The sequence below is a fragment of the Dipteris shenzhenensis genome, chromosome 24 (genome assembly GCF_047967505.1).
Source record: "Dipteris shenzhenensis isolate YYH24624 ecotype China chromosome 24, Dip_SZ_1.0, whole genome shotgun sequence".
NCBI lineage: Eukaryota > Viridiplantae > Streptophyta > Polypodiopsida > Gleicheniales > Dipteridaceae > Dipteris > Dipteris shenzhenensis.
In genome coordinates, this window is record NC_141619.1 from 2,845,589 (window position 1) to 2,866,971 (window position 21,383).

Consider the following 21,383-nt stretch of genomic DNA (forward strand, 5'->3'; position numbering starts at 1 on the left):
TTGGCAAGAGTTTCTCTAAACATTGGGAGAAATCCACAACTTCAACCCAAACCAAATTAGCGATGGATAGTCTCCTGTAGGACGTCAAGGCAAGACATGTACCATCTGCTGCCCATATTTAAGAGGAGAATGTCCCAATAGGATTTGCTTATGTTGTTCATCTGCCATAGTAACCAAAAACATTTTGCTGCATAATGCACCTTTTGCACCCCCCAATGTCCGTGTCGACCAATTTCCTACATCTGCTGCAATAGGCATTCGACGAGGGAAAAAGATAATAACATCATTTTTGGCATATTCCCTAACCGGATCAACAATGTCATCCAATTTCATTGTGAACCCGCCGTAGGATCGGGCTCCTCTTAATCTTTCCTGGTATCTTCAAAGCCTTCATGCATAACTTCAAAAACCAACTGTGCCTCATGGGACACATGAACAGAGGCCATCTAGACCCTGCATGCTTCTGCTTTTTGCTCTGAGATACCCTTTTTCTACTGCAAGTCTTCCTATCTGATTGGCAGCCATCTTGACAGAGAAGACCCCTGGGCCCTCACACACTTTACTTTTTTTTTGTAAAAGAGATATTTCATTCAAGAAAATGTATATTCATAGCTGTCCAAAGTGGAACGACTACTGCTCAAAACTAGAAACAGTAATGAAAGACTTGGGAATGAGCATCTTGAAGAGACTGAAAGAAAAAGATCAAAATACGGAAAGAAACCCACTAAGGAGTGCTTATACAGGCGAAAGGTATGAGCGCGGTTGCACGCGCGCACACACACATACACACGGGTAGCTCTTTTTTGTGAAGTAAGGTTCCTGCACCAACCAACCCCCCCCCCCCCCCCCCCCCCCGCAACACACACACCCCCACACCCACGTGCGCGGGCACCCTCGCATGCACCCACGCACACATGCATGCAAGGTACAGCTCTTTTTCGTCATTTTTGTGGTTGCTGAGTCTTGAGAGTTTGGTTCGTTAATGCTCCTTGGCAGCTGCCCCCTGGTGGCCCCTTTTTCTCCTAAATGGAGATCTATTTCAGCATATGCTCTTGTTATTAACATTGCCTGCTTGCGTAATTTTCTTGGGTATGCCTCTATGTATTTGTGTTTTCTCACTCAAAGCATTCATTGTCCCAAGCTGTACTACTGTATTGAAGCTTGTTACTGTATAAGGTGATAATGGTGGTCTAGAATGCAGGATTGGTGCTAAATGTTTTGTTCATTGGTTTTTAGTGACAATTTTTGCAATGCTTATGCTTTGGCCATGTGGACTCATGCAGGCTAGAACAGTGAAAGTGAGCAACCTATCACCAAAGGCAACAGAACGTGATATCCATGATTTTTTCTCGTTCTCTGGAGAAATTGAGCACATTGAGCTTCAGATGTGTGTGTCCAAGCTGCTTATTCACGTTGAAGTATGTTTTCTTATTTCCTTAAAATGTCCTGCAATTCATTTTTTTAACTCACTGGAACTTCTGTCTTCTTTCTGAGAGCTGTAATGCAGCGATGGAGATGGGTCGAAAATTGGTTTCGTTACTTTCAAGGATCCTCAAGCATTAGATACTGCTGTCCTACTATCTGTACGTAGCTTCATCTAGAAGTATATCATGTGATTTTCAGTTTCTTACTTGGGAATTTAATATTCAAAATGGAGCAAGGAAATACTCTACATTTCCCCAGATAGACCATCAGAAGAATTGCAGTGAAGACTGTATATTTGATTGACTGCAGGGAGCGACAATCGTTGATCAGATAGTAAGCATAACAGAAGTTGAGGATTATCATCCACCGCCAGGGGCTTTTGATGCAAAGCAGTCTCTGGTAGACCTGATAACTCTTTTCTAGTCATTTTTTTTACTGATGGTCTTTGGAGATAGCCTCATAAACTAACAGGGTTAAAAGTTTGTCAAGGGAAGCTAAATTGTCCAGAATTAAACTAATTCTTGTCCTATCTGGTAGTTTTGAAAGCATTTGCAAAGAGCCAATGTTAGGTTTTGTGTGACTGTTACAGGCAGCTTCAGGCACAGGAAGTGTGATAGAAAATGCTGTCCACAGAACGCAAGATGTGATGACATCAATGCTTGCCAAGGGTTATGTTCTGGGCAAGGATGCTATGAACAAGGCAAAGACTTTTGATGAGAAGCACCAGTTGTCAGCAAATGCCACTGCTACTGTATCTTCTATAGATAAAAAAATTGGCCTCTCTCAGACGATTAGTACTGGCACAGCTGTTGTGAATGAACATATGAAGGCATTAGACCAGAAATATCAGGTTTCTGAAAAGACTCGGTCTGCTTTTGTGGCTGCTGAGCAGAAAGTGACAAATGCAGGCTCGGCATTGTTAAAAAACAAGTATGTTTTTACCAGTGCTGCCTGGGTTACGGGAGCCTTTAACAAAGTTACAAAAGCTGCTGGAGAAGTAGGTCAGAAAACTTTGGAAAAGGTTCAGCTTTCTGGTGTGCAGAGGGATGACAGTACTCCAGGTTCCTAAACATGACTGAAGATATTTGAAGTGATTTCAGGTGATAAATCTCATTTGATCCAAATCTGCCACATTCTCATTGTAAAGCCCACCCTTAGCCTGCATGATCTAGATAATATCTCCTGTGGGCTTTCAGGTCTTAGAATCAAACCGACAGAGAAGGATCAAGTCTTTGGTACTCTTTGTTATGTTAGTTCATACCTGCAAATAGTTGCTATTCTAATAGACTCTTCTATGTATAGGTGTGTGAAAAGTGCCCACATTTATTTTTGTCTATTATGTAATGTTCAATAAGGGGCTCAACCCTTATTCTTATTTGCATTCATTAATTACTGTGCCATGGTTCTGTTGAAAAATTAAGGCCTTAGGCTAAGTTATAGAAGGGGCCAAATCGTTCAATTCAAATTAACCGAGCTTAAAGGGCCCCAAAATTAGGTAAGGGCCCTTCCCCTCTCTCCCTGCCTCCCGTTTCGTCTTCCTCCCCCTCGCCGAATCTGTGCCCTCGCCCTTGCCCTTGGATTCTTGCTGTTGCCTGCTCAAGTACCCTTGTGCATGGCTCTGCTATGTTGAGGTGAGCATGCTTCCGGCTCGACTCTCATAAAAAACTTTTTTCTTTGGTTCATGAATAGATGTCTTTGCTTTTACAAATAGCCTTTTTTTCTCCATGTTGGTTGTGTTGTGTTAAGATTTTTGTATAAGAAAAGCGTATAGCCTTATATCTTAATAACAAAGATGGTGGAATTGTGCAACTAATACACGGCAAAGCTTTCATTGGCTTTGGTGAAGCATTTAGAAGACAAGCCTTGTTTGCTAGGTTGGTTTTAGTGATGGCAGTAAGTTCATGCCTTGCTTTGCAAAGCCACTGGATGCATTATACGAATTCAAGGAGTCTTACAATTATATAACCTTGAGATGTGAAATTCAAATGCTTCAAAATATTAGTAAAACATTATGATTGAGCATCAATGGCTATGACGTGTTGTGAACGGAGAGTGAGAGAAGAAAAGAAAGAAAGAAAGATTATTAGAAGTCTTAGAAGAACCGAAGGGTCGATGACATTGAAACAAACGTGATACAAATGAGTTGAAAGGGTGGAGCCCATAATTGAGAGCATTGTCATCCAATGAATACAACATAGTTACCTCGAATCATTTAGATCTAATCTACTATGTGAGAAAATTGAGCCCGTGGCAGGGGTGGAAGCTTAAGGGTCTCCCGGCGACGAATGAGATTGTGATGGCAAGGAAAATTGTAATGGAGTGCTTATAGTACCATCCAACCTTCAAATGGTGTCTTGACCCTCACAAAAACCCTACTTGCATACATTCGTTTCAAGACTCGCAAGCCTTTTCAACATTCTCATCAACAATTGTGAAGCGCCCTTAAGAAGCTTTATAAGGTGACCTTATAATTGTAGTAGACCCTTCACAAGTCGACATTCTTTGCCTTACTAGACGCTTGTAGGACTAGGGCTATGATCAAGAGATCATCTCGACCATAATGACACTCTATGAGAGTCTCAAGGAGGGTCCATGTTGAGGCAAGATGGACCGAGGAGATCATGAGCACTATCAAAGTCAAACAAGGTTGTCCATTGTCACCTACCTTGTTTGGCCTTTGCGAGATAAGCTTGAAATTTTTATGGAGACATAGGGGGAGCCGGATACTCTTGTTGTCGTTTTGATTTCATAGATGACATGGTCGTGCTCTCGTCCTTAGCAAAGGGCCTTCAGAGACATTTGGATACACTACACACCTTTTGTGAGCCACATGAGTTGAAGGTACCTTGGCAAAACGAAGGTTATGCTTTTCAAAACATCCCGAGCAGCCATGCACACACAGTAGTTCACGTTAGATGGGCTACCAGTGGAGATCGTTTCATTTACATGTACTTGTCACGATGCAACCAGGTATGCATGCCCAACTGAGTAGAGGATATGCCGCACTTGCTCGCTAGAGCAGTAATGCTTCCACTCCTACTTCCAAGATCCTCGAACCAAGGCTCTTCTTTTTTATTCCTTGGTCCCAGCATGTATGTATGGCAACCCTTGTTAGGGCTCGATATATCAGAGGCAGATTGGGCTTGAGTAGAGCAACTCCAAGTTCTCTTGATCCGCAGTAAGCCATCGATGCCGCATCAGATTATTCTAGTTGACTTTAGTGCATCCCCACTGCAGCTCAGTGCAACATTGCAGGCCATCACCTACCTTTACCAAGTCAAAGACTATGGCTCTTCCATTTGGGGACGACGTAGACCTTATCTTCCTCTACGACTTTAGCAACTGAGGGTGATCAAAGATGTTGGTACGATCATACATGCAAATGGCATTAGAAAAAAAGAGAGCTCATTTTGGGACCTCTTAGGGTTTTGAAAAATAGGCTCTCCACCAATCAGAAGAGGACTAACGTAACATTGGAAAAATATCAAAAACCATGTAAAAACATAAAATAAGTCATATTCAAAATCTTTTTCTTTTATTATGTCTGACATACGTGATCTTCAAAAGATGATTTTCTATGCAGTATTTGATGATTCTGACATCGCCAGCGCCTCCAGAGCAGACCAAAACCTCCTAATCGACCCTAGAGACACCAAAAATCGACGCTCGGAGATCTAAAAAAAGGACAAAAATACCCGGAATGAAAAATTTGTACAAAAACGCAATTTGGCCAGGTGGGAAAAATGCCCGGAATGGGGAATTTGCACAAAAACGCGATTTGGCCAACTGGCACTGTGCTAGTTGGCCAAATCGCGTTTTTGTGCAAATTTCCCATTCCGAGCATTTTTGCCCTTTTACGAGCCTCCGGACGTCGGTTTTTTGTGTCTCTAGGGTCGATTTAAGAATTTTGGCCTGCTCCAGACGCACTGGCTATGTCAGAATCATCAAATACTACATAGAAAATCAAGGATCTTATATATGCATTTAATGTAAAGCCTGAGTACTAGATTGACATTTTTGCAGTAAGTATCCGTATTTTATGGCATTTCCCAACTTTTGAGTGCAACAAAAATAGGTAAATAGTAAATTTCTTAGAGGGCCCCAAAATGAGTTCCCTTCTTTCCTAATGTTTGATCCACATGAGCAGACTATTCCCGTTCCAACATAGCATTGATGTTCCTTCTATCCTACTTATGTGTCATGAGGTCAACCAAGTCATTCGAGAGGACATTCTACAACTACACACATTCAGGACCTAGTTAGCATCCAACAAGCTTCCAATGCAGCTTAACTTATACATGGACCACTCTTTACGAATATAGAGGAGGGTTTCATTTATCTACCCAAGATACATACACATTCACCTTCCACATTTGTTGAGAATATTGATCGCACAATCTGAGTCTTGTCGCATAAACTACATATTGAGAGAGGGAAAGCCGACAATATACCTCAAGAGAGCCGCAATTGCACCCTATGTGATTGCCAAAAGGTCAAGTTAGAAGAGCATTGCATTATGTAAAGATCTATCAAAGATTCATTAAGCAATGTTGGTTCTCAAGATTGATTGTGAATATCTCTCACAACTAAGCTTTCATGTGTCTAGGGGATGTGGACGCACTTACGTGAATTCCAAGTGACGGCTACAAGGGTTGCGGGAAATGGATTATACCCGACACTTGGGGATGGGCGTAAACTCGTCATCTACCAATTGAGTTGAATGGGGTAATCGCCCTGGTCTCGAGTAAAAGCCTAGCAGGTCGGTTTTGGGAAGCCGGTTGTAGGAGTCACTGAAACGAATGGAGGACCGACCCGTTCAGTATAATTACGGACAAAAGACTACTCTTGGTAGCCAGAATTGAGTAAATCCGAAACCTGGAGGGCTCATAAAGGAAACGATGTTCGATTTAAAAGAAAAGAATGAAATTTGTTTGAAAGGGAGGTCCACACACACCTCCGTACGAGTGCATACACGTTCGAGCCCGACATCGCCAAGCCAAAAAGTCGAGGGAACTCAGACCGCTCGCAGTAGTAGCATCAAGGTTGTAAGTTAGGAGGCCATAAGACAAGTAATCGAATATCTATCTATCTATCTATCTATCTAGATAGATATCTGGATGGATATATGGATATCTATTATGTCCCGAATTTGACTTGCCAGAATGAAGTGCTACAATACAATCGATTGGCACTACGTAATCTCCATATTGAAGGAGGGGATTGACGACAGAGGATTCTTCAACCTAATACACAAAGGATGGACTGTAGAGAGGGACGGGCGGACCCAAAGCGAAGGGACGTCCTATCGCCCCTACTATGTAACATCCACCTCCACGAGCCAGATCTTAAAGATTCGGCTAGAGAACGAAACATAGAAGAACCGAGAGAATCCAGAATACAAGAATATGGTTGACCAGAACAACCCATGATGGTTGGGGCTGTGATGACGAGGAAACGATGACAACAGATCAGGGCATAAAGGTAAAGCCATAAGGCAAAGCCATGTGTGTGTAATAGACAGGTCGCTTGCTTATTACCTGTCCCATGGATAGAAATGATCTAGACTGAATAAATAGGGCACGAAGCAACATGTTGATGGCTTGCTTCCTACTAGGCATCTCCCTTTACGGGTTAGTAAGAAAGATTTGGGATTGTATACCTCACGTGCTCTCCATTTGGCCTTGAGCAGTGCAAAAAGGCCAATTTACTGTGTAACATCAACCCCAACCGAAAGCGGGTACAATATATTACATAGAATTTCTCACCGCCCACTGAAAATGTTCAGCTGACTCCTAGGCTTTGATAAAGTAATGACCACCGAAGTCACATGAGCAAAAGGCCTCGCGTGTAGCTAGATGAATAATGGCCGCAGGGTTTCGTTGCCTGACACGATCGGGTACACACTAAAGGCTTTAAGCTCCCTTTCAAAGCCAAGCATTTTTTTTTGACGAAGTAACAACGAGAATTCTTTTAGATGATGATAACTCTGGTTTTGTCATTGACCCTTGGCTTGGTCACTTGTGATTCCCAATGGTTGTTCCACTGAATCATCTACGCTCGTGGCGCTCTTCGCAGAGTAGAGCTCACGTCACATTTGGTTGGGGAACGGAGCAATTCACACCAACTCTAACAATGGGAGGCTTGCCATCAGCTACCGTATGCCACCCACAGTCCTGATACTGTGACTTGGTTAGAAAAAGCTAGTACCACACCTTAGATAGGACACTGGTCCCACACTACGGGCACCCGAAGGAATAGCTAGTACCACACTACGGGCACCCGAAGGATGTTTGGTTTAGTGAGAGACCTTTAGGATAGGAGGCCGGATATGGCTCCCTGGTTACGAGGTCCCGTATCTGCTTCCTCGCCATAGCCACAGGGTCCTTACAGAAGCATTGAGATCAAGGCGCCTGTTGACAATTCCAAAGACAGAGGGATGGGGGGCTCATCACCACTAGGAATAAGGCGGCCCATCCAACCCACTATGCTCGCCTATCGAACGTCAGCCAACAAAGACATTGTTAGGCCTCGGAGAGGAAAATTATTGTATTCCCTGCTTTCCTTACCTCCCCGTCGCAAGAGGCCTTTTGTCCTATTGCAGATGTTGTGACAGCCCGTATCAAGTCTGGGCGATTGCCGACCACCAGGATCTGCTGGTCCGCTACTTCGGCCCGCTTTGTCAGCAACTGGCCCTTTGTGGGGGTTAAAGGTCACTGTGCCTTTACCCCGGTTATGTACAATACTCAAACACATATATAAATGAATGAAAAAGAAGATTAGGGTGCTCTGCACCCACCAAAACTTGTGTGGCTCTCTGTCTTTCTCTCTCCCTCTTCTGTTCTTGATTCCGTTGAGAGCACTCTCAACTGGTATCAGAGCCCGGGTGATCTAGCTGAGCGTGCGTGAATGCCTAGAAGTTCAGCAGCTCTGTGGGATAAAGGAGAAGCTTTGTGGGTGACGTTACTTGCATCCGAGTGTGCAGAGACCTTGGAGGAACCTTTGGAAAAGTCACTTTGGTTTTGCGAAGTGGTTTTGAGAGCCTATTAAATGTTTTCAAAGAAAAAGTCGTTTTTTGAGCTTTTTCCTGTTCCGTTCGATGACAGAGACTCCGTATTGACTTGTAGATGCAACTATTGCTTGCTTTTGGTGTCCACTTCACTTCAGGAGCTTGGAAAAACCTTCATTCTTGAATCTGGGATCATTTCATTGGATTTCTGACTCATTGTGTCAGTTTCTGCATTTTTCTGCCCGGGTGTTGGAACTCAAGTTTGAAGCAACCATTTGCAGATCTGTCAGTTTCGGTGGACTCAGGAGGTTCTAAAACTTCTATGTTGCTCATCATTCGCACTCCGGTGGAGTTTACAAATAGCTTTATTTCTAAAAACGTTTTTCAGTACGTGTGTTAGACCTAGTGATTGAGACCACGGTTTTTAAAACCGTCTGTCCCATTGTGTTTCGGATGCCCAAAAACCCCTACCTGTCAGTTCTTATGCGATTCGGTGGAGGTTTTTCAGAGTTATAGATCTCTATGTATTCGATTTCGTCTCTCTGTTATGCATTTTTCATTCTAAGGTTTTGAAACCTTAGATTTATGCCACATGGCAGTGGATAAGTGTTGACTCCCATTTCTCACTCATCGGTTGGGATTTCGGAGTTCCGACAGAAGAGAGATATTTGCAGATTTTCTTGTTGAGTCCGATTATGCAATGGTGCCCATGTTTTGAGGCATCTCAGGTTCTATTTTCAGTAGCGGTCATTACCGTGGGACTGTGATTTCTTAAGCATACCTTATGCAGATTACTTTGGTTGTAGTTTGAGCAATGTGCGCTCATTCGTGGTGTGCGTTGGGTTGCAGTGGATGATTTATAGGCCATTTGGATGCATTGCGGTCCTTATTGGATGCGCTGATAGGCCCAAATTGCCTTGTGGGATGCTATTTTTATGGACGCTTTGCACATGAATGCTATTTTATGCTGAGGGACAGCTTTGACACATTGCAGGTGATACACTGATAGTGCTATGCTCTCTTGGATGAGATATTATTAATGCATATACCAGTGGACGGTGTTTATGCTTGAGTCATTTGGCACTTATTGGCATTTTGGATTGCCATTGCAGTTGGCATTTTCTTTTGGGCCAGATTTGCTCATATGGATGCATAGTATATGCACATAAGTCAGATGCATATTTTGATGCTTTGAGCTTTGAGTTTTGGTGATATTTCACTCTATTGTGGCATACACATTTGGGTGCACCTAGTATTTGGTGTGATTCTCTCTTACAGGCACTAGCATTTGGGATTTTGCTTTATTTGCATCATGGCATCCTCTTCCATGTCTGAAAAGGAGTTTTTCAACATTAAAAAGTTTGATGGGACAAACTTTTCTTTGTGGAAAGAATAGATAAGGGATGTGCTTATTCAAAAGAAGCAGATTAAACCCTTGGCAGGGATTCAAGCTAAGCCTGCAAATATGTCTGAGGATGATTGGAATGAGTTGGATGCATTAGCAAATTCTACTATTAGACTTCATCTTGTAGAGTCAGTTTATTTCACAGAGCTAAGCCTGCAAATATGTCTGAGGATGATTGGAATGAGTTGGATGCATTAGCAAAGTCTACTATTAGACTTCATCTTGCAAAGTCAGTTTATTTCACAGTTGTGGAAGAAACTGTGTGCCACTTATGAGAAGGAAACTGCCTCTAATAAAGTTTACCTCATGAAGAGGTTGTTTGAGCTGCAGATGAAGGGGTCTCCATTGCTTCTCACTTGAATGAATTCAATATTGTTTTCAGCCAGCTTCAGGCTCAGAAGATAAATTTTGATGCGGAGACTAAGGCAATATTTCTCTTATGTTCATTGCCATCCTCATGGGATACCTTCCGTACAGCTGTCAGTAACTCTGCACCTGGTGGAGTACTGAAGTTTGATGATGTTGTGGGTAGCTTGTTGGCCGAGGAGATTACACGGAAGTCTATGGATGGAAATAAGCAGGATGCAGCCTTAAATGTGCAAAGGGGCAGATCACAGTTCAGGGGGAAGTCCCAAGAAAGAGGGAAGTCTCATAGCAAATCTAGGGCACGAAACATTGAGTGTTACCACTATGGCAAGAAGGGCCATATGAAAAAGAATTGCTACAAGCTGAAAAGAGAGCAAAAGGATAAGAAAAAGAATGCAAATTAGGGTGCAAATAAGAAGGAAGAGAGTCCAAGGGAGGACAAAGGAAAAGTGATGATTGAGGGATCAATGCAGTCACACATGATAGTGACAATGACGTTCTCTTCATGTCTAGTTTATCTGCAGAGTTGCTTACCACTTCAGATGATGCATATTCTAAGGATTGGATTTTGGATTCTGGTGCTTCATTCCATGTTACTCCCCATAGGGAATGGTTCTCCACTTATGATAGGGGAAAGACAGGTTGTGTGCATCTTGGAAATGACTATGCATGTGACATAGTGGGAGTAGGTGAAATCAAGTTTTCTTTTGCAAATGAGTCTGCATTTATTTTGAAACATGTGAGACATGTGCCTAAGTTGACCAAGAGTCTTATTTCAGTGGGTCAGCCAGATGATGCTGGTTTTCACACCACTTTTGGCTTTTAGAGTTGGAAAATTCAGAAGGGCTCTATGCTTTTGGCTAGGGGTGCCAAGTGTGGGACTTTGTATCCCTTACATGTATCAGGGGTATTTGATCATGCTGTTGCAATAACCGAGCAGCTAAGCACTTCTTTGTGGCATTGTAGGTTGGGGCACATGAGCCAGAATGGAATGAAACTCTTATGCCATTTGGGTTATGTACCGCATTTGAGTTTCTCTGATTTTGAATTTTGTGAGCACTGTCTCTATGGGAAGCAGACTAAATCAGCCCATAAAAGAAGGGGAAAGAAAGAGTTTGAAAAGCTTGATTTGGTGCATTCATACATATGTGGTCCCATGCCTACACGGTCATTAGGTGGGGCTGAATACTATGCGACATTCATTGATGATGCAACTAGGAAAGTGTGGGCTTATGCTATAGCTCAGAAGAGTGATGTGTTCCAGGTATTTCAAAAATGGTTGGCCTTGGTTGAGAATCAGTTAGGTAGAATGCCTAAATGCCTACGGACTGACAATGGTGGAGAGTATCTCTCTCATGACTTTCAGCATTTCTATGATACACGTGGGATTAAGAGGGAGCTCACATCCTCTCGTACTCCAAAACAAAATCCAGTTGTAGAAAATATGAATCGTACCATTCAAGAAAGGTTGCAATGCATGCTTTCCAATGTAAGTCTTTCTGGTGGTTTTTGGGCTGAGGCAATGAAGACTGCAGTGCATGTGATCAATAGATCACCTAGTAAGAGTTTGGATGGTGGTATTCCTGAAAAGGCATGGAGTGGCAAGAAGCCCTCTTACTCTCATTTGCATATATTTGGGGGTGAGGAATATGCACGTGTGCCGAAAGAGCTTCAAAAGAAGCTAGATCCTAAGTCTAGGAAATGCATCTTTCTAGGTTATGGTAAAAGTGGAGAGATGGGCTATCATCTCTGGGATCCAGAAGCAAAGAAAATCATACGCAGCCATGATGTAGTCTTCAATGAGAAGAAGATGCATAAGGCACCCATGAGGGATGTTGAAATGAGGAGAATCACTTTTCAAGATGTGAATCCACCTGCATATGTTGATAATGGTACCACCAAACTCCCACAGGTATACAATCAAGGGTAGATGATAGATCATTTATTGGTGGAAATGATGAGCCAAATGTGGCTGATATGCAGGTGGGACAGCAAGCTGAAATGCCCTTGAGAAGATCATCTAGAGTGTCTAGACTGCCTGATAGGTTTGTTCCAGGGGTAGACTATGTGATGCTTACTGATTGTGGGGAGCCTTCTTACTACAAAGAGGCTATGATGCGCGACGATCAACGCGTGGGAGTATGCTATGCAATCAGAGATGAGTTCACTTATGAAGAATAAGACTTGGGACTTGGTTTCTTTGCCACATGGAAAGAAAGCATTGCCATGTAAATGGGTCTACAAGATGAAGGTCACAGATGATGATGTGCCTAGGTACAAGGCCCATTTGGTCGCTAAAGGGTTCAAGCAAGAGAAGGGTGGGGACTTTGATGAGATATTCTCTCCAGTTGTGAAGATGACCACACTTAGATGCATGCTTAGACTAGTGGCAGCAGAAGATATGGAGCTTATGCAGATGGATGTCAAGACAGCTTTCTTGCATGGGGATTTGCATGAGGAAATTTACATGGTTCAGCCGGAAGGCTTTGAAGAAAAGGGCAAAGAGCATTTAATTTACAAGCTGAAGAAGAGTCTCTATAGTCTTAAGCAAGCGCCTCGAGAATGGTATCAGATATTTGATGCTTTCATTCGGTCCCACGGTTTTAGAAGGAGTGAAATTGATCACTGCCTCTACACTAAAAGGGCTAAGGATAATAGCCTGATAATCTTGGCACTATATGTGGATGATATGCTATTGGCTAGCAAGAATACTTATGAGCTAGATGCATTAAAGGCCAAGTTGCATGAGGCCTTTGATATGAAGGATTTGGGACTTGTAGGTCATATTCTTGGTATGTGCATCACGCGTGATCAGAGTAGGAAACTCCTTTGGCTTTCACAAAAAGAGTATGTTACAAAAGTATTGCAGTGTTTCAATATGGAGGGGGGGAAGGCAATGAGTACTCCATTGCCTCCATATGTGAAACTGAGTCATACAGATAGTCCCAAATCAGATGAGGAAAGGGCCATGATGGCCAAGATTCCTTATGCATCAGCAGTTGGGAGTCTTATGTATGCTATGATAGCTACTAGACCAGACATTGCATTTGCAGTGGGAGTTGTTAGCCAGTATATGGCTAATTTAGGAAAGAGGCATTGGGAGGCAGTTAAGTGCATCATGAGGTACATGAAGGGTACCAAGGAGATGTGCATCTGCTTTGGTAGAGGAGACATGCGTGTACTTGGGTACACAAATTCAGACTATGCAGGGCATGTGGATAGTAGGAGATCCACTTCGGGTTATGTGTTCACCTTTGCAAGTGGTGCAGTGTCATGGATGTCTCGCGCACAGAAGTGCGTTGCTTTATCTACCACAGAGGCTGAGTATGTTGCAGCCACAGAGGGTTGCAAGGAGGCTATATGGCTTGATCGGCTAGTGGGAGATTTGGGGATTCATACAGGTGTACCGACATTGCATAGTGATTTCATGAGTGCTATTTAGCTAGCATGCAATCCGGTCTTTCATGCAAAGAACAAACACATTGAGGTCAGGTACCATTTCATCAGGGAGGTACTTGAGGACAAGTGCATAGAGCTTGTCAAGATTCATACAGATGATAACCTTGCAGATATGCTGACGAAGAGTCTATCTAGTCAGCGGTTTGAGTATTGTCATGTATTGATGGGCATTGGATAGTATGCTCATTGGTTGTTCTTCCTTAAAGGCACATTGTCCTTTAAGTGGGAGGTTGTGGGAGTTAAAGGTCACTGTGCCTGTACCCCGGTTATGTACAATACTTAAACACATATATAAATGAATGAAAAAGAAGATTAGGGTGTTCTGCACCCACCAAAACTTGTGTGGCTCTCAGTCTCTCTCTCTCCCTCTTCTGTTCTTGCTTCCGTTGAGAGCACTCTCACCCTTGGTAGCAAGGCCTTGCCGATTGTCAAGCTCTCCAGAGACCTAAAGATTGCCAATAGAGAAAAGCTTTGCCTTGGCATGACAAAAGAGAAGAAGGCTCAAATCAGAGTTACTCACATCATTCACCCAGACTGCACTCACAAAGCTCTAGTGGATCAACCCTAAAGAACAAAGGTTCTTTCTTGCAAACATGAAATGAGGAACAAAGTCCGCATAATCTTCATTTGCACCAGATAGCGGCGGGAGGCCGAGGGTTCCCCCCAAGAGAGGGAAGCAGAGAGGTCGGGTCGTGGGCTTTCCCCGAATTACCGATGCAATATGAGAAATTGCATTCTCGAGGTTCCCTTCCCGATAATTCCATGTGGTAAAGGCCCCAGGGACCTAAGAAGAGGTTATAGGCGAAGCAAAAAAGAACATGTATGGCCAACACATAGTGCCCACTGACTTACCCCATCCCCCCTTGAGGCTGGAGGCCTGGGAAATGATGGGGTAAGCATGAATCACACTCTGAATAACCTTTGGAGCATGCAAAAGAAAAGCGGGGAGAATGCGCTTCGGTTTCCCCCGCAACCATGGGAAATCAGCCTCTAGCACTTATCTCATCCTGCCCCGGCCCCCCCTTGGGGCCAGCTCCCCCAACTAGGGGGGAGCCTTAGGCCCACCCCATAGGGGCAATTTCTCCTGGGGGCATCTTGGTTTTGTGCCAATAAGCACTCTATCCAGCATATCAGGGGTCTCGCTTATCAGCACGAAATCTTTCAGCCGCCTCTTGAGGCGAAGGCCCTAAGAGAATGCGAAGCAATTTCTGAGAATAAAACGCCAAGCGTTGGATGCGAAATAGCTTGCTGGGTCCCACAACCAATCCTACAACTTTAGATGCACCACATGTGCAAGCTAGTCCGACACATGTTTGGCAATATATATGCATATATGTGGGATATATCCGTTCTCTGTAAGGGGAGTGCTTGCGAGGCTTAAGGGCCCTACAGGCCCTTTTTGAACCGCAAGCAGATCCCATTGTTCGCAAAGCAAACAACTTGGGTAAACCGATGAATGCCACCAAGATATCCATGCCAATGGAATAAAGTTTGAGGCCATAGGATAGAAACAGTTGTCACAGGGGAATGACAAGGGCCGACTCATCATCTATCTTGAGATGGAGCCGTATGATGCAAGAGTATCACTTATGGTTCCCTGAGAAGGGATTGGGTACCTATTGGAGCCTTTTCTTGATCCACCACCCTTCGTGGGGCGATAAAGCGGGGGGCCTATCCTTGACTCTCTCGTTATTATAGGGCTATGGGGTTCCAGATAAAGAAAAATACAAGCAACATATAAGTCTTTCTCACATACCCCACTTGGATCTGTCTCAGGCTCTTAGCTATTTTATTGATTCCTTCCCAAATAGGAACCATCGATTCACATACATCATTAACCACACAGAATCTAGTGAATGGTGCCAAATGTTGCCATGGCTTGCCTTTTTTGCTTCTTTCCCCATAAAAGTGCCTATGGTACTAGTTCATATTCGGTTATGCGAAGCTCATATAGAGGCACCTAAAGTTGGATTTGTGATCTCGGCAAGAATTCCTCCAAAATTGGGAACCCATGGTTCTTTGAGATTTTCCATACTCATGTTTCCTAGAGCGACACTTCATTTCTTCTTTCATTCAGACTGTAAGCATGATTGCTATTATACAAGGCCGCAGGTAGGATATCTTGCTCTGCCCTGGTCTATGGATCATGGCCGTCAATGGTACATCACTGAAGCAGTTGAAAAATATGCAAGATGTGGTGTTCGTTGGGATCTCGGTGGGGTGGTCAACTAGGATTTTTGTATCTCGGGTTCCATGAATTGCATGGTTTCTGATCATTAGAAGGAATAAAATACCGCACATAGGTAGAATGTTGGGGGTTCAGTTCCTAGGCCTCCCTCTCGGGCCCATTCTTGAGTAGCCCATATGAATTTTGTAACTATTGGTATGTCTAGTCGGGCGGCCTAACGATCACCTATAGTTATGAACACACAAGGCCAAAACCTCTGTGCTATGCGTGCGACTCATTAACTTCCTAGCAATGGGGTAGAAAACATAGCATGTCGCAAAAGTAGCTTGATTGAATTTAGCAGGAAGTACTTGCACTGGATGCGAGGCCTCAGAGGATAAAATACGTTGTTTTTTTCTCTGCCTTTCTCATCAAAAGGCAAAGAGGGGACTTTGCTAGCTCTACGAACGAAGATGCATAGCACTTTATTGGTTCTACGAAGTAGGAATCGTGGATCGAAGCGAAATGAACAAATGTTGGCAAGAAAGGACACTATGCAGGTTCATTTCAAGCTTTGTTCGTGAAGAACAAAGGTTTGGAAGAAGAAAAGGTGCAAAGCATGTGCACAAAAGGTTCGTTGGAAAGGGATAGCCGAAAGCTAACTTATATATGCACCCTCCAGCCTTATTGGTGGTTGTTTATTTAGCAAAGCTCGGGGAAGAAGAAAGACTTCTCTCTTTTTTGGGTTACCCTCTTCCCTTCGGTTGAGTGGCTGAAGCCCCTGAGAAATGCATGGCGTTCTCTAGGCTCGGAGAGGAAAAGTCAAAGTTCGCAATGCGCCTTAACACATTCTCTTCTATCCTCACCATCTTCCTAGATTGCCCAATAATATCATGCAATTCCACTAATGTCATGTGCGTTGAGCCCGAATTGGTAAATCAAAGTCACTTTCGGAACAATACTTCTGTAAGCCAACATGTGTCCAGCACACGTGGGGAAACACGTGAACGTAAGCTGCTATACTCCCTGCCAACCACCAGGACTAAGTGCTAAAGCCATAATTGGTAGGAGAGTGGATTACTCATTTCATTGAGGACGGGTAAGGTGCACGAACGACAACTCCAAATATCACAACATATAGGTGATACCGGGATTCAGCTAAGCGACGAACCCTTCATTCATTCTTTCATGAATGAAGTTCTTCTCTTCATCTCACCAACTCGCAAGCGGTCCACTGTGCTATGCATTAGTATTCTAAACGTTGTGCATCCTTTCTCGTGAACCTTTGGATGTTGTGCTCAAATAGGAGAAGTTTTGGAAAAACACAAAGATATAGATAGAATCTACATATAGATATATATTTCAATTTCGACGTATATATTTCAAAAAAATCTTCAGTATTTTGAACGCGCCCAAATACTATCAGCCTCCATTTGCTTTGCAAAGGGCATGCAATGCATAGCTCAAAATCAAAAGTCCATAGTATCTGCCTAATAGTTATTAAGGGACCGTGCAAACAGAAAGCGCCAAACAATTCGGCAGAAGGGAAGAGGCCTATGTATCTGCATGACCTTCACACATCTTACTCCACACTATTTGCGCATGAAGCCAATCCCCACGGATCCCTTGGCAGACGTGATTGCTACCACATAGAATGGGATTGATACTTGTGCAAACCTTCGGATTTCCAGCTTTTGTAATGGCAGTTAAACTATGTACCACACTATTACCGTCTTTCCACATAACATAGGTTTCTAAATTACTGCCCACCGAGAAATAAGCCAAAATATAGGATTGTGGACAGCCGGCCCTCCCATCCCTCCTGATGGGGGGGCCATTAATGGCACAATCTTGTTCAAGTTAGAGGCTTTCATGATATGTCGTCATTGCATCCGACGGTTGTGGAACTTTCATTTAATAAGTCCACGTAAAGCCTTACACATCATCAGAAGCACCTTTCAGGGTACCCAATGGTACGTAGGAGGTGACTTTATCCTTTCAACATGATGAATCGCGTTGTATTGTGAAGCATTATACAAATAATCACTCAAAACAAGGGAGTTTTCAATTCAATCCAAACTAGGAGATTCACATATGTGTGCGAAGGGGAAAAAATGTAACTTCCATCCTTTATTCTTAGGAAAAAGCAGAAAGGGAAAAGTGGGTTTTCTGGGGAGCCTTCGGTTCAAAATACAAGCCTTCGGCCCCCCTTCACCTAGCTTTATGATTTCTTGGATGAAGCACTCTCTCAATCAATTAGATGAGTTTGCCACGAGGCTAACACCCAAATTAATAAAGTCCTGCAAGGTCTGTCGGAATGATACAAATACGCTGATAATAGACATAAGATCACCTATTTGATGTCTCATGTATTTTGAATATCCCTAGCTAAAATGTATGCAACCAAGTTTGAACTGGGTACAACAGCAAAAGTATTTAATAGGATCGTTGGTCATGATGTCAGTAAGCCTCTCAAAAATTCTAATTCCATATATATTCCATCATAGGATTTTACTGAAGCTTGGCATTTTCAAAAAGGTTGAGAGCCAAAAAATGCCTTGAGGTCTCCCAAGCAAGGGCCTTTGACGCATCCAACGCTTTGCATTTTTTGCCCTTTCTTGGCCTTAGACCCAGGCCTTCGAGCCTTCGACCCACTTTTCACGGACCAATGCTACTTACTTAGACCTTGCCTAGGTGGCAGAACAAAATAGAGACCATTCCCATTGCCTCGCAAAGTACTTCGGGTAAATAACTGCAAGCAGTGCTAAGTGGAGGTCACGCAGTGAGTGTACGGGGCCTTTAGCAGCCCCACTATTCAATCAAGAGGGTGTGTAGCTGGAACCAAAGCAGTTGTATGCGACGTCAGTGACTCGAGGTCCAAACTCTTCTGTCACTGGAGCCATATGATGGAAAAAAACTATGACATGTGTTCCTTAGGGGGGGCTTGTGAGCCCACCTATCCTCACGCAAAACCCCGATATCCTGAAGCAAAAATGAGACCAGCAATGGGGGGGTTTAATATTGCTAAAGGGCAGTGGTTTCTATATGTGATTGCATGTCACGTCTCGTTTGGCACGTCATGGTGTATCTGTGTTGAATAGTCCCTATGCACTATGCGGTTCCGGTTCACTGGAAAGGCAAGAGTAGGGGGGTTTGGAGGCCCCGATAAAGTGCTACAAACTTTATTGGGGTGGATTCGAGTTGGAAATATTTTGGAGAGATACATGCCAACTATGAATAGGAAGCAAGTGGTGTTCAAAATGTCACCCAAGTAGGGGTTAACTCTGGTAACGGATCTCAGGTACTACCACCAATTGAAAGCAGAACAACCCAATAAGTGGAGTTAGAGAGCCATATGATAGGTAATTATCTCATACGGTTTGGGGAGCAATCGGCGTACTCCGATTGGGGGGGGGAGATTTCACTCTATCAAACATACAAGGAATTGAAGTTAGCATTTTACCCATGTTAAGTCATGGACTGGTTCTTTTAGCCCCTCCTTTACGTGTTGGTGCTCCATATGATTGATATAAGACTTGACTTGTTAAATATAACGGAGGTTCAGTAAGCACCATGCCAAATTCCTCTACTATTCCATTATTTTCTACTTCAGCCAATACGAGTTCACCTAGTACTAGTAGTTCCATCGGGGAATTTCCTATTCTAGTGGGAGCTTTTCAAAAAAATGGCTTAGTGGCCACATCGTGTCTCTGAAGGACAGTTGAATGGGTTACTCATGAATGCGAGGTTGGACGAGCCAATAACTCAAACGCGCTCGGTTAGGTTATTGAGCAATCCATCTATGGACGTTTTTATCGAAGCTAGGCTTATATATTATTATAAAATATTGGCAAAAGTTCATCGAACTTAGTTTTTTATTTTCACAATATTGATAGGGTGTAGTATACTTTTATTTATTTTCTTTTGAATTTTGAAGCAAAATATGTAAATCCTAGCGAAACCATCCCACAACATTATCTCCACCATGACATGGACTCCAAGCATTTATGGCAGGGGTTTTCACTCAGACTAACACTACTAGTCCAAAATCTTACGTTAGTAACGTAAGCATCAGAGTTTTTGGTAGTACCACGATGAACCAGATAACCGCGGATTCGAGAATCTGGGACAAAGGACTCATAGTATCTCTTGAAATTCGGCAAAAGCCAAACGAGAGCCAAACACCTTACCGTACACCTATAGGATAACTGCTGAGCCCACTTTGGCAAGGTTTTCCTTTTCTGCATGAAAAGCAAGGACCGTGTAGCCCTTGCTAGAAGGTAAAACATAATAATTCTAGAAGTCGGGGCCAACCATCCCCATGACATTGTCCTTGAGGAGTTTAGGGGCCTCATAGTAGCATGGTGATACGAAGAGGGCCAGTCTAGGATTGTTTGTTCCCTACCAAGACAACAGACACTCTCCCAACAACGGATCTGTACGCCACTCCATATGCAAGCTAGACTGGGCATACCTGTTCCGTTTCTTAGTAGTAGCAAAACAATGGGTAAAGGCCCGACTACAATGATCGTAACGTACAGGTTCTAGATCCAGGAGGGCAAACCATGCAAGTTGAAAGGATTCTGTATAGTGGTTCATTGTGAGGGTTAGGAAACAGGGCCCCACGGACTGACCCCTATCAATCTGATCCATATAGGGTAATTGAGAAGGAGTCTAAATCAATGGACATTAATGAACCATCACTGATGGACATTGTACACTCGAATGACACAAGAGAATTGACTCCAGGTCTGGATGGATTAAAGCCCAAGGCTTTGACAATGGAACAACAACTATGTGTCTTATGGAATCTGAGCTATCGGGATCAAACGAAGGTGAAAAGACCATTTCAATTTATTGGGGGACATTGATCTATGATAGATTGCTACCTATGAAAGACTAGCACCTAATCTTGGGTCAATGATGACCAAGGGCTAGATTCGAGGGAACCACTATGGACGGCACCTCTGTGAAAATACTAGACTTGTGGCCTCAATTCTATCATATCAGGCTACAAGGCAGAGCAGGATCCCTCGCCCCCGCATTCCCAAACCTAGTAGTAGACACCTACTGCTATGCTAAAGGGCATACCATAATTCCAAGATAGACTTGTATGGACCGCAGGTGCGAAGTCTTCTTGCAGTAGCAATCTGCTTCGCCCTGCAGCCTTTGTTGCTCTCACGGCTTTAGGCTGGGAAGATCTTAGCATACTTGTCTAAGACAAGTACATATAGATCTCCTAAAACCATTTAGTGTATGAAGGGAGATATCGATAAACGTGATAGTATCAATCACGGAAAGCCAGGCCTTCTTGAACAAACTATCAAAAGTTACTTACAGCCTAAAGTTCATAGAAGTGTACAAGAAATAACCCAAAATTTGAAGGTCATATAGAGACTTCCTTGGTCGAAACCCATAAAGCTAGAAAAGCTTCGCGCCCACTTCGGGAGTGAAAGGAAAAAAAGTTCGCAGAACGGAGGGTGTAGTAGAACAAAGGGTCATGGGAGAGAACGAAATTTGTAAAGGAGTGGAGGTTTTGTGATAAGGATCCAAAG

At 43.3% G+C, this 21,383-nt stretch overlaps 1 protein-coding gene across 3 annotated transcripts in view; it reads left to right on the plus strand.

Moving 5' to 3' along the window:
• LOC147886091 (binding partner of ACD11 1-like) overlaps positions 1–2,724 on the plus strand; it is a 51,103-nt gene extending 48,379 nt beyond the window's left edge. For all 3 annotated transcript variants that reach the window (XM_087395369.1, XM_087395370.1, XM_087395368.1), the window contains 4 exons: positions 1,284–1,387; positions 1,508–1,583; positions 1,735–1,824; positions 2,015–2,724. In XM_087395369.1, the coding sequence (XP_087251495.1) occupies positions 1,284–1,387; positions 1,508–1,583; positions 1,735–1,824; positions 2,015–2,494 (750 nt within the window). In that variant the 3' untranslated portion in view covers positions 2,495–2,724. The remainder of the gene's footprint in view (positions 1–1,283; positions 1,388–1,507; positions 1,584–1,734; positions 1,825–2,014) is intronic.
• The last annotated feature ends 18,659 nt before the right edge of the window (positions 2,725–21,383 follow it).